At 33.3% G+C, this 20,747-nt stretch overlaps 1 protein-coding gene across 1 annotated transcript in view; it reads right to left on the bottom strand.

The window, feature by feature from the left end:
* LOC140445577 (osteopetrosis-associated transmembrane protein 1) overlaps positions 1–20,747 on the bottom strand; it is an 85,015-nt gene that overhangs the window by 55,445 nt on the left and 8,823 nt on the right. Inside the window, exons 3-4 of the mRNA XM_072537699.1 lie at positions 14,218–14,332; positions 1,790–2,025 (exon numbers count right to left, since the gene is read on the bottom strand). Of these exons, the coding sequence (XP_072393800.1) occupies positions 1,790–2,025; positions 14,218–14,332 (351 nt within the window). The remainder of the gene's footprint in view (positions 1–1,789; positions 2,026–14,217; positions 14,333–20,747) is intronic.

The following is a 20,747-nucleotide window of genomic DNA, read 5'->3' as shown; positions in this document are numbered from 1 at the left end:
TTTCTTGGACTCTGTTCATATTACCAAAAATTAAAGATTTTGGCCGCATTGCTAAGCCCCTTATTCAACTAACCGAAAACAACATTAAATTTGACGACATCGGATTATCAAAATGCCTTCATAGATTAAAAAAAACGGCTTACACAACACCTATCCTAGCTGATCTACGAGAAGGCAAATTTCTGTTGAATTGTGACGTATCTCAGCATGTTATTGGTGCCGTATTATCACAAAAACAGGAAGGCGAAGAAAAATGTATTGCATTTATTTTAGTAAAACAATGGGAAAGGCTGAAAAGAATTATTGCGTTACCAGAAAAGACCTCCTAGCTATTATAAAAGCCCTAGAAACATTTTCATATTTTCCTTTGTAACAGAAATTTTATAATTATAACTGACCGTAGCGCTTTGCAGTGGATAATGGATTTTAAAAAGCCAGAAAGACAAGTGGCTCGATGGATACACTGGAGGACATTTTGGAGTCAAAAGAACAGTGGCTAGAGTTCGAGACAGACTTTATTGGATCATTTGTCGCCGAGATGTAGAAGATTGGTGTAAGAAATGCAATTTATGTAACGGTAGAAAAAGCCCTAGAACACTAAGTCGTGGTAAAATGGCACAATATCTTTCCGAAGAGCCATGGAGTTCCTTTAGAGTTACATTCTGATCAAGGACGAAATTTTGAATCAGAATTATGACAATAATTAATGAAAATCTTGGGTATTAAGACAACTCGCACTACGCCTCTCTATCCGCAATCAGACACAATGATCGAAAATATTGAGATACTTTAATTCCTCTATTTCTGTTATCATTTAGAAGTTCCGAACATGAAGCAACCGGTTAATCTCCATTGATGATGATTACCGGAAGAGAAATGAAGCTTCCTCAAGATCTTATTTTTGGAAGATGGCCTGCATGCGAAGAAGAATGTTCATCCCTGACGTAAATCGAAAATTTGAAAGAAAAATTGAAAAAAGTCTACGAATTTGATCGTAAAAGTTTGAAGCTTAAAAGTGATAAAGCCAAGGCCAGGCTCGACATGTTTGATACAGGTACAACATTCGAAAGTGTGACCCAGTCTGGTTATACAATCCCACAAGACTTTGTCCGAAACTTCAACGAAACTGTGAAGCGTCCTGCAGAACATATAGGATCTAATTTTCTGCATCCAGTTTTCATCTAGAAGTAAACCCAGCGTAGTGCATATCGGGAAATTAGCTCCATATCATGAAACTGATACACTCTCTTGGCTTCAATCCAGTTATTCGAGGTCAATAACTATAAAGGAGGGAGCACTGTTACGAAAGTTTCTTAAGATTTTTCCCACATAGAAGAAGTCCCTTGACGAAAAAGAAGAAGTATTAAAATTCTAGAATATTCAAGATGACATCGAAAAATCCTAAATTTCTAATGAAGTTTGAAACGTGAGAAAATGTATCTATATAAACCATCGAGTTAGATTCTAACTCGATGATATAAACATATATGTTGATGACAGTTTAAATAACAGATGTAATTCACTTTTGCAGTTCATACTTCGTCATTAAGTTATTGTAAACAAGTATTGCAATACTGTTGGTGTTGACTAAAGTTAATTTAAAGAAGTGTCAAAATATATTATTTATTACTTGTTTTAAAATACCAGTTCAGTTTGAACTTAATTACTTCCCTAATTACTACTAACTGGTACAAATCTTACATGTCTAAAACTTTATTGACTTTTCTCGAATAATTTTACCTATAATTGAACATAATATTCACTCGTACATATACATAAAATAACTTACCAAGTCTACTACGTCCATACACATACCAATCTTATCATTAATATTGCTTATACTTTTGTAATAATGATCCAGCTTAACATAATCATTCATGCAAGTAGAACACAGATCGGCGTCTCTGATTGATTTATTATTACGACATGTGATAAAGTTATTGTAATATTTTCGAAATTCCTTTGTTTCGTTTGATATTTTAGGATTACCATTATTACCATTATTATTATCTTGTTCATAACATTCTACAAATACAAGAAACTCGTTAACAGGTTAAACAAATATGTTTGATTTATACGGTTTAGTTTTAACCTAACAGTAAAAATCTAGTTAATATTAATAGTTGAATATTTGAAAAGTCAAAACAATTTAAATATTGGTTTATAATAATAAAATAAGTTATAATAATAAAATAATTTAAATCTCATTCCCAAAGCAATTCCAAATCTGAATCATAAGAGTAACGTGGTACAATTACCACAACATATAAAAACCCTTCTAAAGAAAAAAAGCATATAAAAAGTGGCAAACTTCCAGATTATTCCGGGCAATAAGAGCGCATTGGCTAGGAAAAATATTCTTACTCCATATTTTTTGCACAATCTTACTTGAAATATTCAGTTATAACAAAAATGTTGTCAAGAGCAAATGATTAATTTTTTTGTCTGAAGTTTTTTAGGTTAATTTGCTCATTCTGAGCAAATAAGGTCAATAGCAACTTTTCTCTAAAATGCATCGTTTTCGAGATATAAACAATTTTAAGGTCTGAAAAAGTGCTAAAATGGTCATTTACGTCGCGGCTTAAAAACCTGAGAGAATGAACAGATCCTCTGCATCCTTTTTCCGAGCTGCTGTCAACAAAATTAGTATTCGAGTGCTCTCATCAATTTATTGGTAAGTAAATTGAAATTTTATATCGTTAAAGTTGTACAAAGCACTATTTACATTATATTTTTTACAAATAATGAATGAAAAAGGCAACTTTATACTGTAGTGAACGATCATGATGAATATGGTTAATAAGTTCATAAGGAATTTAAACTTTTATTCAAATTACGTTAGAGGATATTGAACTTTATAAACATGGTAGAAAAGTGCAATTTTCATATAAAAACCATTATAACTCAAAAACGGTTCACAATACAAGGAAGTATTAACAGAAAATGTTCAGAATAACGTGAATATTTCTGAAATTAAAAAAAATACAGAGTGTCCCATGAAAAATAACGAAGTTGTAGCGTTTTAAATTTGTTAATAGTTAATATCTATATAATAATATAAATTCTGTTTTAAGTTTTGTAGTACGCTCCTGAGTTGTTTATTTGGGTTTGTCTCTTATAAAGGAATTTTAAAACGATCAATACTTATGGCATTTTAAGTTGAGATTCCTAATATCAAGTTTTGTATTCAGTTGTTTTTGTCGTTGAAAACGATTTGTTTACATTCGAATCCCCTAATATCCCGGTTGAAAAAGAGGATCTTAGAAAAAATATTGCAAGAGGTATTCAATTTTTCTAAAACGTAATAAAACTAGGAATATTTTTTTTGTCTTTATTTACATTAAAATTCTCCTATTCTCTGTATGTATTGTGAGGTAAAAAATTTCCAGTTAAACAATTTAAAAGTAAATAATCAAGATGTTTTTTTGTCGGTTTGTTGCTAAGAACGAGGTCAAGAGGGTTAGATTGTTTGTTTAGGTTCTTAGACCACAAACTAGCTGTGAGACGCGAGGGGAATTTATTTTGGTTGAATTTGTAAAATCTAACGCAAAAGAGGGAGTCAAGCAAGAGATTTCAGGCTAGAAAGGTGTTTGGGCGATTTTGAATCAGAAGTCGATTCATTTTTTTTGTGAATGTCTTAAGACCGGTTAAGGTGATAATACTCTTTGCATAATGGCAGTTTAGAACAGAGTATTCACCGTAAGATTTGTGCAGTACACCGGAACTGAAGAAATTTTGGAAAATTATTATATAGGATGTCCCACCAGCTTTGTTGTCGTTTGCCTGCTTGATCCAGCCCCATCTACGTCAGATCTTCGTTCCTGCGTAGAGAAATGGTTTCCTTGTTGTTCTAGTTGAGAGTTTTGTCCTTGCAGCTCCAATCCCAGAGATGGTAGCAAGTTTCTCAAAGTTAAGTGGCAAAGTTTGTGAATTAAGTTAACAATTAACATTTTAATTTTTCCAAATTAAATAGACATTTTTTTGCTAAAGTAATAATTGCTTTCATAACAATTTAAAAATTGTAATATTTAACAATTTTAATTTGATTATTATATAGAAAAGATATTCCATATATAAGGTTAAATTTTAAGATATTGTTATAAAAAAGGATATCCTTAATTTTTAATAATCTAATTTGGCCATATTAATAAATAACCTAGGAACCATTTCGAAGATTTTTGTAGCAATCTCCTTTGTAAACAGATAAGCACGTAAGTTTTTGTTAATTTTGTTATTATGTTATATAGTATGCTTCTTGTGCAATCTGTATTTTTGATAACTGTTTGTTTGAGACAAAAATAAACGTTTGATTTGTTTCTCTGATCCATTTTTTTGTTTTTATTTAGAAAAGTCTCCTAACCCTTGTATGTATTCTTGATTTTAGGGAAGAAGAAATTTTCTTTCTTTTTCCAGTAGGAAGTTTTCTTCGAAGCGGCGTCCGAATAAAAATAGCTAGAGGTAACCTTGTCTGCCATATCTTGTTTCATTTAATCCAGGAGATTAATGTAAGTGCCCCATTATTTCAATTTTTTGTAGATGCCCAAATCCGAACCCTTGTCGTTCACTTATCCACGACCCCAGCTCTCCAACAACCCCCTGAGTGCCGTTCGCACAAGTAACGATTGTTTTGCTTGCCCTATCTTCGCCCCCATAGTTTCTGTCCCCAATTTTTTACCCCCATGTTCTTACCCTGAGGTAGGCAAAATAAATCTTCGTTACAAAGTTATAAGCAACTTCCGGTATAAACGAAAGTAGCAAATGCATAAAAATATTTTCATTAAATAGGTCACACTTCAAAACCCATTCAATCCAATTTTCCTGATTCAGTTACATTTAGTTCTCGAGATATTTCTAATCGGCACTTTCGGTTTATCTGTCGCACCCTGTATATATACTTATATTAGATTATATATTTATATATATATATATATATATATATATATATATATATATATATATATATATATATATATATTGAAATGATATGAATCTAGGAGAAAGAAAAATAGCGTTTAAAAAATTAATTTATAAGTTATATACTAGATAATATTAGATATAAAACGTATTTGGTTATTTTAATAAGTTATATACTATAGAATATATTTATGTGAGGGCATTTTTAAGAAATTAGCATATAATAAGTGTAAAAAGTTTTTTTTTAATAATTATAATATTGTAAATATATTTAAGTGAGCCATGTATATAGGCAACCAAAAATACCTACTCTGAATAAGTGACAGACATTTAAATAATAATTACGAATATAAAGTGGGGTTATTTGTTAATTTGAAATGTTTAGTTTACATATAGTTACGGATTTGAAGTAGTGTAATTTATTAATTTAGGTTGTTTAAATTTACACATAAGTTTATATTATGATCTGAAAAGCCTAAATGCCAATAAAATTCTCGATAGAAAAGTAAAGAATTCTCTAGAATACAGAATTTAACCTTTGTTTACGGTAGAACCTTCTCGAATATGGTTATGTCTGTGGATCGAAGATATACTTTTTCGAGAACATTCATATAGAGGAAATAGAACAATTCGAATAGGATTTCTTGCCAGATGGTTCTGGAACATTGAAAAGGTATAAATACTCGGTGATTTGGATTCAAAAAGTTCAGTCAGCAGGTCAGTCAGTCAGTAAGCAGTCAGACAATTAGTTATTAAGAAGACAGACACAGTTAGTTACAGTTAGTGATTAGGAAGAAAGTATAAAGTATGCAATAATCAGTGATTTAGTATTAAAATTTGATAGTATTGGAAAGTATATTAGAAGAATATTATTGAAGATTAAAAATTATGTTATGTATAAATGGTGATTGGATAATGGAAGAAAGTATTAATTGAAAATTAAAATTATATATTATATTTGGTGATTGGATATTGGTATATTAAAAAGAAGAATAAATATAAATGCTATTAAGAAGAAAAATATTTTAAATTGGTGGAAGCTGATAATTGGAAAAAGGAATTTCACAAAAACAAGGATAACCGAGGCTGAGAACGAAGACATTGAGTGGTGATTAAAATCTATATAGTGGTGAACAGTTTCATTTAGGCATTCAGTGACAGAAAGGTACAAAATTTTGTTAATATAATTTAGTTAGTGTCATAACAATTTCAATTTTAAAGATAGTTTGTTTAAAATTTACATTGTCTATAGTTTATTTTAAATTTACATTGGCTGTGTTAAATAAAATATATATGTGTGCTTCATAATAGATTAAAGATAATTTAAAAAAGTGCTTACAAACTAATTCTTTGAGAACCGCGATAAAAACACTATATATATATATATATATATATATATATATATATATATATATATATATATATATATATATATATATATATATATATATATAATTATTAAAAAACACTCATTGCTCATTAAAACATCATTCACAAATAAAACATCATAACAATTTGGCGCCCACCGCGGTGGCTCTCTATTTAAAAGAATTAGTTTGGGAAGATAAGTGCTCTCATATAATTAAATTAATTTTCATTAAAAAAATATATAGATTTCATTTTTAATTATATTTGAACAAGTAAAGTCTCAAAATGTCTCAAGGAAAGAAAGGTACAAGAAGCAAAAAGAATGAAGAAGATGTGGAAGTAGAAACACAACCTATACAAGAGGAGAGTTTAGTTCAAGTTCCACAAGATACTGCAGAAATGAATACAGAAAGAGAGGAAAATGTCAATATGGCAACTTTGATGTCATTAATGATGCAGATGAACAAGACAATGGAAGAGAATTCAAAAGAAATCAAAGAAGACATGAAAAAAATGGAAGAGAATACGAAAAAAACGGAAGAGAATTCAAAAGAAGTTAAAGAAGACATGAAAAAAATGGAACAGAAATTGGAAGAGAATTATAGAAAATTAGAAAAGAAAATACAAGATAATAATAATAAAATTGTAAAACAAATAAAAAAACAAATGGATAAAAAACTTGAAGTTGCAGAGAAAAAAGTAGCAAATGAAATAAAAGATATACGGAATGACTACAAGAAAAGGATTGAAAATGAGAGGACAGAAGTAAAGAGGATTATTCAAGATAATAAGATAGATATAGAACAGAAAATAGAGTTGCAGAAATGTAACTTAGAAGTAAAAATTAACGAAGACAGGAGAAACACAGAAGAAAAATTAGACGATATACAACAAAATATCCAAATAAATAGTAATCAAATAAGAAATATGGAACAGAGAATAGATGATATTTCACAAATGAGAGACATAGAGAGACCTTACTTAAATTTAACAAATGAGACTGGGATTAAATTCTCTGGTAATATAAAAAATTTGCATCCTAGAGTATACATAAATAGTTTAAAACATAAATTAAGATTAGTGAATAATATTAATGATATTAAAGATTATATTAGAATGACACTAAGTGATAATGCAGCAACTTGGTTTGCCAGTATTGAAAATGATTTAGATAATTTTCAAACATTTGAAAATAAATTTTTAAATTATTATTGGGGTGAATTAGAGCAAGCCAAGTTTAGAGAAATTCTATATTTTGGAAAGTATAATCACAATTTAAAATCAAATATGGTAGATTATGCATTAAAACTGATAACGGTTGCAAAATATTTAGAACCACCACTTAGAGAGGATGAAACAGTGTTAAATGTATCTAGACATTTTGATGCTGATGTTGTGCAAACAGCTGACCCGTTTTAGTTTTCCTGGTGGTGAGTTTCTTGATTTGCGTCGTACCTAGGGTGCTTACATGAACTTCGTACGTGTCTTATTTCGCCACAATTCCAGCATCTTATGGTCTTCGTTTTCTTGTATGTCATGCTTTTCATCATATTAACGAGCTGTTATCGCGAGCGAAGTTTATCTTCATCTCCTTCCTCTTTTACAGTCCTAACTTTACTGTATCCGCCAGAGGCCTGCGTAGCTGACTCGTATTCGAGGGCGGCGGATAAGACATCAACCAGCGTCTTGTGACGAGCTAATCGTAGTGTTCTCTGCATTTCATGATCACGAAGACCATCAATAAACGTTTGAACGGCCAAGTTTTCCATCATGTCTTCGGGAGCTGTTGGATAAGCATATCGTACTAATCTGGCAATATCTACCTCATATTCTTGAAGAGCCTCATCTTTCTTTTGTCTTCGATTTTTAAGCTGTGACTGATATACATGCTCCAAATGTTCGTGACCATATCGCATATTTAACCTCTTCTTGAGTTGTTCAAAATCATCCGTCTTCTCTACGGCTATGGTCTGAAGCACATCTAAGGCATCTCCTCGAAGAGCGATGGTCAGGTTTACAGCCTTTTCTTTTTCAGATCATCCATTCGCTCTTACAGCTGATTCGAACTGTTTCATGTAGTTGTTCCATGACGATTTTCCGTCGAAAGTTGGGACTTTCACATGGACAGAACCTCCACTTCCTTCAAATTTCGGCCGTATTTCCAACTTACATTTCGTCTCGTCTTCTTTTGTCTCTGTTGTAATCGGATTGTTACCTCTCTCTGCTGTCCCTGTTTCCTCCATCTTCCTTTCCATCTCTTTCATCTTTTCTTCGAAGGCCAACATATCGGCAGCAACTTCATTTTTTAACGAAGACATTCTATCGTCCAGGGCAGACATCTCAGAAGTGACTTTAGAGATTTCTGAAGAGATGTTAGCAGAAACTTTGCTTTCCAGAGAAGAAATCTCGTTAGAAACTTTGTTCTCCAATGATGCGATGTCACCAGAAACTTTGTTATCTAATGATGTGATGTCGCCGGAAACTTTGTTCTCTAATGATACGATGTCACCAGAAACTTTCAAAATATCGCCAGAAACTTTGTTCTCCAATGATGCGATGTCGCCGGAAACTTTATTCTCTAATTTCGAAATCGACGAGATGACAGCATCATGTTTATCTTCAAATATATACGTTTCTGGATTAAACCCATCTTCCTCCAAAGCGTTCTTTAGTCGTTGAACTAACTCAGCCTTTTTTCCGGTAGAAGCTAATTCTCTATCCTCGAGATGTCTCCTTAAATTCGTCACTGTGAGCTCATAAATCGTAGCCATTTCCACAATTTATTTTATATCCCACTTCTGACACCAATGTTGTGAATTTATTTAACTGCTATGTCTTTATTTAATTTATAATGTCTTTATTAATTTATTATATTGTTCTTATTTTAATTTATTAAAAAGCACGATAATTTATATCAGTTTATTTAACCACTAATAATACATAATTTATTTTATACGAATGCTAGAATTAAAATCGCGGGCGCGGGTCTTCAGATATTAACTAACTCTCTTTCATGAAAGCTCCGTTATTATATCAAAATACAGCCGGTCGAGAATTCAGCCTGATTATACTAGAAAGTCAATCCGGGTCATCGTTTCGACCGTTTTCGGGAAGGTTCCGTTCAGGTAGATTTCTGCCAGCTAATCGAAGGGTCTCGTAAAATCTAAAACATATAAGTGAATAAACAAGATGTTTACAGGTTTTTAATATGACTCATATTTTTACGTAACAATATGAAGACGAAAATGAAGATATGGAGACAGAGATGAATGAAGGATTGGCAGTAAAATCGAACCAACATCGGCGAGTATTGTTGAATTGATTCCCCGTTACAGCGATCTACTCATGAAAATACGAAAAGTTGTTACAACGTTAAAAAAAATCACCTACCAAAGACGACATGTTCTTGCAAAAATATGAGAGAAAGGCAAGGAATTAAGTTTGATTCTTGACTGCCGCACCAGGTGGAACAGTTTGCTCAGTATGCTGGAACGTTTCTACAGCCTAAAAGTTTGCATCGATAAAGCGTTGATAGATATTGATTCTGCGATAAAATTATCTGCTGGCGAGTGCTCAATAATTAATGAGTTGATCGCCACTCTTCAACCGGTGAAACTGGCTGTAGAAGCTCTTTTCAGAAGAGAGTCCACTTTGATAACGGCCGACACAACCTCGAAATTTGTCTTAGACAAACTAAATAGCCAGGACTCTAGCCTTAGTGCCAAGCTATCGGAACGAATCGCGGAACGGCGCCTCTCTGAAATTACAGGTACATTAGTGTACTTACAAAATCCAAAAGAGTATAACGAAGGACTAAACAATCCTGGTTATTTTCCCATGCTGAAAAAGAATGCTATGCGACAAGAGATGAAAAATTTGTTAAGTCGTATAAATAAACAAGTAATTGTGGAAACAGTGCAAGAGGAAATAATGGAAGTAGAAGATATGCCAGTTAATCCGGAGCCCGTGAATTTTACTTTAGAACAAGAACTTGAGATTGAACTGAAACGAGAGAGAGAAAACTTTTATAACCAAAAAAAACTGGTTCTCAAAAAGATTACGAAAATATTTTGAAAAAGGAAATGACCGTTTATGACACCGAAAGAGTGAAAGGCGATCATTTGTCCATGGTATGACTATTTGATGACCTTAAAACCGACCAGCGTAGAGGCCGAAAGGGCTTTCTCAGCAACCGGCTATATGTGCAGATCTGTGCGAAGTAGATTAGGCGATAAGACGATAGATAAAATATGTGTTTTAAGGTCTCACTTCCAAAAAACTAAATAATTAATGTTTCTGTTGTTTAGAAATTTAGAATACAGACTGATTTTTATCATGATATCCAAATAAAACTCGTCCTCAGTAAGCCATGGAAGAAAAACATATTACTTAAGCAAAGCCCTATGTTTCAGTTCCACGGCTTACTGAGTACGAGTTTTTTTTAATCTCATGATAATTGTGGCATTTGCTCTAGCCATTTTAAGTTAAAAAGAGGTAAGATTGATTGCGAATTGAGACTGATTATACGTCCTTATTTTATACACGATTATATACACCTAAGATAATTTTTATTTTGAGTTTTTTTTTATTAGTTTGTATTAAAAAGCTTAGGTAATAAATAAACAAAAAAACATTAAAATCGCGTTTTTATTTTGATTCCACATTTTGCTGGATCCAGCTGGATTCAGGCAATCTTGCAAAAATCTAGCTGGACTGAAAATGCTGCTGGATTGCAATCCCTAGTCAAAATCATAATTTAGTGGAGTAAACTTACCTGCGGTTGGACCAATTACAAACAAACATTACGGCGCGGTAAATTTGAATTACTCCTCCTGGTTAAAAAACAAACCATAGGCAAATAACATTTACTGATGTGGCGATACCTAACACCAATAATTGGCGTGTTAAATACAACGAAAATATCACCAAGTATAGAGATCTAGAAATACAAATCAGGAGACAATGGAGAATGGAAAATACCCAGACAGTACCTATTATTCTATCCACTGGTGTTATTCACAAAAACCTCCTAGCGAACATAAAACAGCTGGGTCTAAATGAACATTTTTATAAGGCCATGTAGAAAGCTGTACTCCTCGCGACGTCCAGATGTGTACGATTTTTGAGAGATACTCCAGCATGTCAAGTCAGCTAACTCTCGATAACACGGAAAGAGTCCTACCAGAGCTCAATCCCTTTGATACCATAGGTATCTGGGATGAGTGAATTTTCCCCTTAGAGGGAGTGTGAGCCGTATGGTTAAATCTGGCAAAATACAATAAAAAATAATAATAACATAAAAAAAGCTGGATCTAAATAAACATTTATATAAGATCATGCAGAAAGCTGTGCTACTCTCGACGTCCAGATGCGTGCGAAAATTTTTGGGAGATACTTCAGCATACCAATCACCTAGGGCTCGATAACACGGAAAGAGTCCCACCAGAGCTCAATCCATTTGATATCGTAGGTATCTGGGATAAGTAAATTTTCCCCTTATAGGGAGTGAGGCATATGGCTAAATCTGGAATAATAACGTCACTAAATCAAACAAACACTATATATCCTTACCATACATTAATGGATTTTCTGAACAAATGTCAAAAATGTTGACAAAGTATGATATTAATGTTGGACATAAATCATCAAAAGCATCTGGAAAATATTTTTCAAAATTTAAACCCAAGGTTAATAAAGATCATCAATCAAATGTTATTTATAAAATAAATTGTAAAGACTGTAATTCAACATATATTGGGCAAACGCACCAATACCCATATAGAAGGGTTGTTGCACACAAACATAGTGTACAGACCAACGGATTAAACACAACAGCCCTAGCCAAACATTCTCTAGAAAATAGCCATTCTTTTGACTTTGAAAATGTACAGATTTTGGAAAAAGAACAAAATTACAACAAAATATGCATATTGGAGATGATTCACATAAAAAAGATTCAAATTCTATTAATAATTTTAATAAGATTATAATTTTAATTATGTGTTTTTAAATACCATAGCAGATATTTAAGATACGTCCCTGAACCACTCCTGTTTTAAAATACCTGCCACGTCATCTGTCAATGTCAGATACCAATTTTTGAATCCATGTTAAACTTCTATAGAGTGTAAACATGAAATATAAATTCATAATGTTATGTTTATCAATTAAAATTCTTATTGAAAATGGTAAATAGCCAAAACGCTTAAGCAATAGTTAAGTATTTGTATTTACAACAGACGGAAAAACCCAGGAAATAAAAAGGTTTCTATTTAAAAATTCACGGTCAGGAAATAACAAACTAATTACTCTTTTCGTAGAGACAAGACGTTAAAATGAAAGTAAAATATTGCATTTCATTTCAATTCGAATTCCACCATTGTTCTGCACGTGTTTTGAATTATTCCACTCTTCATCAGGAAAACCAATGGTGGAATTCGAATTGAAATGAAATGCAATATTTTACTTCCATATACACATATATATATATATATATATATATATATATATATATATATATATATATATATATATATATATATATATATATATATATATACCGGTATTTAGGCGGTACGCCCTTCCGGTAGGGATCTATAGAGGAGTATCACCGAGACGCAAGCCCTTATCTCTTGCCGTACTGCTTCACAATAGGCCGATCAGACACCAGCATATTCTAGTCTAAGCCGCAGATTCATTTAGAATTTTAAACTGCTGCGTTAGCCTTTTTGTTTTCTGTACACCGAGCTGGGGATCGAACTCACATCCACTGAACCACTCGCAGTGAAGCGAAGTGTATATATATATATATATATATATATATATATATATATATATATATATATATATATATATATATACATATATATACCAGTGTTACCGTTTCGAATTGCCAACCTAGTGCTTCATTGAAATTTTTTGTTGGAATATAAAATTTCCTCGGGTTTTCTTACGAATAGTGTATCAATCGCGATTGATTAGTTCGTTTTGATTCAATCACTTCAAAATATTGAACGGCCGAATCCCGCTAGTTCATAACGATTCAATCGTATGGTGACAAAAATTGATTTATAGACCGCCGACGGGGCCGATCGAGATCGAACCAAAACAAAATCGCACAGCTAATACTCTCATTACTTTCGGTCCTCGGTCGTTCCTCACCTGCGACGAAGACCGATATATGCCATGCGGCGGAATGGTTGAGTTTGATTGAAAACTTAAAATACGACATATTGAATTAAGAATTGCATGCAAGGCAGCGACTTCACTACAAACCAGGAGTATTGGAGTTGGAAAATATTCTATCAAAATTAAAATTTGCACAATGACAATAAATATTTATATTTGGATGCAGCACATATTTCTATATAAATTTATAATTTCTGACACACTAAGAACCTAAAAACAAAAACATAATAAATTCTAGCTTCTCGAATATTTCTTAAGAATCTAAGCCCTACTCGCACTAAACATAAACGTATGAAGGACAATGAAGGTGAATACACATATTATATGAAATACGGTAAGCAATACTACCGGTTTTCAGTTGATTCAGCTCAATCAATCGGTTACTTGTTATTTGTTTTAACCGGCAACGAAAAGTATTGAGACGAACAAACGATTGAAATGATTCGATCGTTTTTCAGAGGCGGTCACTGATTGATTCGGTCCTTGTAAAATGAACGATTGACCCAACACTACTTACAAAGTACTTAGAACAGGGCTTGTTTGTGATATAGAGTCATCACTTTGTCATGGTTTAACATACATGAGAGAAGAAATTTTGTATAATTGTATTATTAATTCTGTTATTTTTTAAATTGTAGTTAATTACTAAACCTAGAGTTAATAAGGGATATAATGCCAAAGTCGAACTCCTCTTTCATTTGAGAAAGTCAATTATTCATATTGTAATTATAAAAAAATAATATTTACCATCACATTTAGCTCGGGTCCATAAATCCACATTATTTTCATATAAAATCGATACCACTCGTAATCTATCGAAATTGATCAACTGATCTAAACAAGAAGTGCCGTTATTCATTACCTAAAAATGAAAAATGATTAATCACTTTTATCTCATTAAATAACATAACTTTTAAATGAATGTCAATTTCTTAAATTTAAATGCCAAAGCACTTCGTTGAGTCATAGATTTTTTAAAATATAATAATAAATCCCAAATAATGTTCCTAAATCTTCATCTTCAGATGACGTTCTTTGTGAAGAACTGTTTAAAAATATAACTATTAAAAACTCATCGGGTCAATTTATCATCCAATTACCAGAAAAACGGTTACAAAGAAATCCCAAGCTAAACGCTAATTTTACAGATTTCTAAGGCTAATTTTACCTTACTAGTGATACTATAAGATTTCTTATAGTACCACTACCAAGTTAATGGTAGTATTTAATGGATCAGCTACAACAATCTGCGGGTTATCGCTTAATGACATTTTAATAACTGATCCAACTATTCAAGAGAATTTATAGTTTTTTTTATATATTTACTATAGTTTTGCGAGCCAGAAAACATAACATTATGCTAACCGGAGACATCACTAAAATGTACCGGCAAGTATAAGTAGATCCTTCATAACGCTCGTTACAACTTATTCTTTGGAGATCTAATCCTAATTCCGAAATAAATACTTACCAATTAAATACTCTTACATATGGTACAGCACCTGCAGCCTTCCTATCTACGAGATGCTTGAAGGAACTATCAGTACAATGTAAGGGTGCACATCCAGATATTAGCAGAATAATAGCAAGGGAATTTTACGTTGATGATCTTTGCACAGGATGTTCATCAGTTGACGAAGTAAGATACATTAAACAAAAACGATCCCATATGCTCAATTCCGGTGGCTTTCCACTCCGTAAATTCATGTGCAATGCACCGCAAGTACTTTGTAAGCAATCTGAAGACGCTGATGTCACATTAAACTTTGATGAGGAGTGCAATAATAAAACTTTAGGTCTCCTTTGGAACTCTCAGTCTGATACGTTACAATATTCAATAACAACTCTTTATAGGTCTGTTACTTTGTTTTCTAGTGTAGCACTTTCGAGTGTAGTTGAGGGTAAGCTACACTGGCTAGTGTCAAACGAAAATCATGGCTGTGACACTAAACAAACGAACGGTATAATGTAGTTAACATTTGAGTTGAGATTTAAGTCAGGTTAGTTTACAACTTGTTTATCTTCAGATTTTCTTGTTTTGTTTTCTTCTACTTTCAATTCCCCTTTTTTAATTTAAATAAACAAAAAAGCAACTAAACGAACAATCCTATTCTGTGTCTCTCAAATATTCGACCCGCTAGAATTAGTTTACCTGTAATAATCATAGCGAAATGCATTATTCAAAAATTGTGGCAACACAAACTTGATTGAGATGAAGCAATCCCACAAGATCTATATACTATATAGATCTATAGACCTATACTACTTGGATTAAATTTCATAGTTAACTTCAAGACTTAAATACTTTATTACTAACTAATTATTTATTAATTAACTAATTGTTGTAAAAACAACCTGTATAATATTGTAATCGTATATAAGTTGTTTTATCAAATTGTGCGCTCAGGTCGTCAGCTATCGTGTTAACGTGTGTGCGACTGATGCCCTACATCATAAACCCTCTCTTCCCCGCTTTATATAACTTAGGACTAGGACAGACAGTGCCATTTTGCCTCTCGGCAAGTGAAGGCCGGATGTGTGTGATCCCGAAAAGTGCGTGGTGCGTAAGTGATAAATGCGCTTGTAAACCCGGTGTTTTGTGTTAAAACGTATATAGTTGGTCTCTCTCAATTTTATCATTTCATGTATATCCGTTACTGCCTCCCCGCACTCACTGTAAAGCTAATATTTGTATAACTCTTTATGTAACTATCAGAATTGCGACAATTGTCAATGTTTGAACCAGCCCTTAAGTCTATTGTGTAAATAAATCGAAGGAAAAATACATTTTAATTGTTTTATTGCTTCAGTGGTCCTTAATAAATATTTTGAAGCAATTAGGTGTTCAAATACGCCTCTCTTAAATGTGGATAGTTTGGCAACAAAGTTTACCCTTTCCACAATTTGTGGTCTCTTCGAACCGAATGTATTGTTTATCGCAATTCCCGCTCTGATTTATCTTCATAAATCAAATTAATTTTCTCTTATTTTAATTCTCTTCCCATAAAAATTAAAATAAACTCATTAGTAAGTGCTCTTCACAAAATAGAACTTTGCATAAGATAAACAATCTCACGGCACATGGAACATTACGTCACCACGCAAGTGTTTGAAGTGTTTCCACCCAACATTCTTAGATTTATCGCTCTTCGAGGTGCATCTCAAGTGAAATTGCTGACAAGAAACATGTGATGTGCTATGGATTTTTTAGATTCATTTCTATCTGGTGAGTTCGTTCCAACATATATTTTTATAATCACACGTACAGGGACATTCAAAAGTTCGAACGCATATTATTAGTATACAGGACGAGTTTATATTTCGCAGAATTCGTACAGACATTATTTTCTGAGACTCTTGTTTATTATACGGGGTGGACTAAGCTGTGTTTTAGACTCTAAAATTTTTTATTTCTCGTGTATCTCTCATAGATAAATATCTCGCAAAGCTTTCGATACATCTCTAACCGCAATGGATCAATTAAAGAAACAACGCAAACCGTTGAAATCAAAAATCTCTCGTATCTCTATTGGTTAACTCTGCTCAAGAAACGGATCCCTTGCAGTTCCAACTCCGTCGTACTGAACTAACGAATTGTTACGCTAAATTTGATGACCTCATGGATCAGATTGAGGAACTGGACGAAGCAAACACTGAAGAACGCGATAGGGAAGAAATTGAAGAAAAGTACTTCTCAACTCTGGCAGGTCTTCAACATAGAATGGAGATGCTCCAACCTCCTTCACACCAGTACAGTTCCACTTCTCCACATTTAGCTAGTGCTAAAGTGACTCTTCCAGAAATTAAAATTCAAACTTTCTCAGGATGCTTCTCAGAATGGAGTGCATTCTATCAGCTCTTCGAGACGTTAATTATTAATAACCCGGAACTCAACAACGTCCAGCGTTTTGTTTCATCTCAAATCTTTTCTACGCAACGAACCTCTCCAGTTGGTAGAAAACATCCAAGTTTTAGAAGAAAACTTCCAAATCGCGTTAGAGACTCTTCGAAATCGTTACGAAAACAAATCGCGCGTAATTAGTTTGCATATACAGCGTCTTTTGAAAGTTCCATCCTTAGTCAAAACTAATGCAAAGGCCTTACGGGCATTTTTGGTCACCGCAAAACAGACCTTACTCGCGCTAAAAAATATGAATGTACCCATCGAGCATTGGGATCTCTTATTAATAGAAATATTTTTGCAAAAAGTGGACTTTACTACTCACCGGTCTTTCGAATACGAGTTAGGGTCAAAAGATATTCCCACGCTAAATCAATTCTTTGATTTTTTAGAAAAAAAGTGTGACATTATGGAAAAGTTAAACTACTCAGATAATAACGATAAAAAAGTTATTAAAACAAACTCTAAAACGGTTCTCTTTTCTTCGGCAAGTAATAAAAATAACTCATACTCCAAAACATGCGTATTTTGTAATAATGCTACACACACTATTTATGCATGCACAAAATTTGCTAATCTTTTCTTACAGGATAAGTATAAATTTGTTAATGAAAACAAACTATGTCGCAACTGTTTAGGAACTAAACACTTCTCTCTAAATTGTTCGTCTCAACGTTCATGTAGTATATGCAAGAAAAGGCATCACACACTCTTGCACAATGACCATGAAAATAGCTCTTCTTCTAGTAGATCTTTTCAACGACACAATCACGCAACCTCTCGCAATGTACAAAACACTTGGTCTGATGGTGAAGCCGGCCCAAGTAATTCTGTCTCTCTCTCTGAATCTCAAACCTCTCAGGTCTCAAATGTAATGACTTCTCTCTCTTCTCTGTCAATAAAGCAGGATGTTCTGCTGGCAACCGCTCTAGTCACTATTTATTCAAAGCATGGCGTACCCATACACGCTAGATGTATTTTAGATAGTGGATCTCAGTCGTCATTTGTCTCCAAAGATTTGGTTCAAAAATTAAATCTCTCTCCTTATAGCAAAAGGTTACAAATCTCTACTATCTCTGAACATAGTTCATTCTCGAACAAAATGGTCGATCTAGAAATTTTTCCATACAAAAGAAATGGTAATGGTTTCAAAATCTCCTGTGCTATTTTAGACAACATAAGTTGTAGACTCCCTCAGGTATCCATAAACAGAAGTAAATTTAATATCCCCTCTACAGTCACTCTCGCAGATCCCACCTACTCTGTCCCTGGAAATATAGATCTTCTTCTTGCCAGTGACATATATAGCGAGTTGTTATCGGATGGTTTAATACGTTTAGGTAAAGGACTCCCTGTTCTCCAGAACACACACTTAGGGTACATTATGTTTGGTTCTTTACCTCCTTACGCACTTCACAAAGGAATTTATCACTCACAGTTGTCCCCTACACAGTCAAATGTCTCTTTATTTATCCAGTCCACATCTGAGGAAGATAAGCTCGATAATATAATTCGACAATTCTTCGAAGTCGAAGAAGTGACCCCCTCTGTTAAAATCTCCTCCTCTGAGGATCTGGCTGAACAAATATTCACTGAAACAACTCAAATTCTACCTTCTGGTCGGTTTCAGGTAAAGCTTCCTCTCATTTCTGAAACAGCACATAAAATGCTGGGCAATTCTTACAACATGGCTAGAAAAAGGTTTATTAGTTTAGAAAATAAACTCTTAAAACACGAAAATGTATACTCTCAATATAAAGCATTCATCAATGAATATGTTTCTCTTGGACATGCCAAAACGGTTCCTCTTTCTCTCACAAATGTGCACTTAGAAAATAAATACTTTTTACCTCATAACTCTGTCATAAAAGAAGAATCATTAACTACCAAATTACGGGTGGTTTTTGACGGCTCCATGAAAAGTTCCAGTGGCTATTCTCTTAATGACATCCTGTTGAAAGGAAAAACTCTTCAGCCTGAACTTTTCGACATTCTCCTTCGGTTTAGATTGTATACCTATGTCTTCACTTCCGACATACCAAAAATGTACAGGCAGGTACAAATTCATCCTGATCACACATTCCTGCAGAATATCCTCTGGCAGGATTCTCCGGAACAGGACATCGAATGTCTTGAGCTTCAAACCGTAACTTATGGAACAAAAAGCGCAAGCTTTCAAAGTACTCGTTGTTTGATGGAATTAGCTAAAACTCATCAAAACAACTACCCATTGGCCTCCGATGCTCTCTTAACAGGCTGCTATGTAGATGACATTCTATATGGGGCCAATGACACGCAAACTCTTCTTAAGGCTCATAATGAGATAACTGACCTACTCAAAAGGGCATGCATTTCTCTTCATAAATGGTGCTCTGATTCAAAAATGTTTTTGGAAAATGTTTCTAGTCTCTCTACAAACTCTGCCTATGTTATTTCACCAGAGAATGCTTCTAATAAGGTTTTAGGTCTCTGTTGGAACCCCAGTACTGATACATTTTCAATTTCTGTACCTCAATTATCAATAAAAGATAATTACACAAAAAGGGAAGTACTCTCTATTATCGCTCAAATTTTTGATCCACAAGGGCTCATTAATCCCGTAACTGTTCTCGCTAAAATTATTATGCAAAAAATTTGGATTTCTAAAATTAATTGGAATGACTCCGTGGATTCAAATATTTTAAATGAATGGTTGAAGTTTATAACTGATCTCGCTGCTCTCAAAGACATAAGCATACCCAGATGTCTTTTCTCATGTCATGAAAATTCTTCTGTTGAAATTCACTCTTTTTCTGACGCAAGTTTGAAAGCATATGCTGCTTGTTGTTATATACGGGTTATCTACAAATCAAAAAATGTCTCGTGCTCTCTCATTGCTTCGAAAAGTCGTATTGCTCCTTTAAAGACCATAACGCTTCCAAGGCTGGAACTTATGGGTGCTTTATTGGCTAGCAAGCTCACCACAAAGGTGGTTGATATCATAAAGGATAAATTGCCCTCTATTATCTCTATAAACATGTGGAGCGATTCTGAGATAGTTTTGGCGTGGCTCAGATCACATCACTCCAGATGGAATCAATTTGTCGCCAACAGGGTAGCTCAAATTCAAGAAAATTCTTCTCACTCTCATTGGAGACACGTAAAGTCTAAAGACAACCCTGCTGACATCCTCTCCAGAGGAATGATGCCCTCTAACATACTCAACTCCACTCTTTGGTTTCACGGTCCTCAGTTTTTGCAAACATTTGACCTAAATTTGTCTGAATATAGTCCGAAGTTTAATTCTAATAAATTACCTGAAGAAAGAAAAGTTGTTCTTCACACTCGAAGTGCTCAATTTGATTTCTTTGTCATGCTTTCTGAAAGGTTCTCCAGT

The sequence above is a fragment of the Diabrotica undecimpunctata genome, chromosome 7, assembly GCF_040954645.1.
Source record: "Diabrotica undecimpunctata isolate CICGRU chromosome 7, icDiaUnde3, whole genome shotgun sequence".
In the NCBI taxonomy this organism is placed as follows: Eukaryota; Metazoa; Arthropoda; class Insecta; order Coleoptera; family Chrysomelidae; genus Diabrotica; species Diabrotica undecimpunctata.
This window is presented reverse-complemented; position numbering and strand designations above follow the sequence as displayed.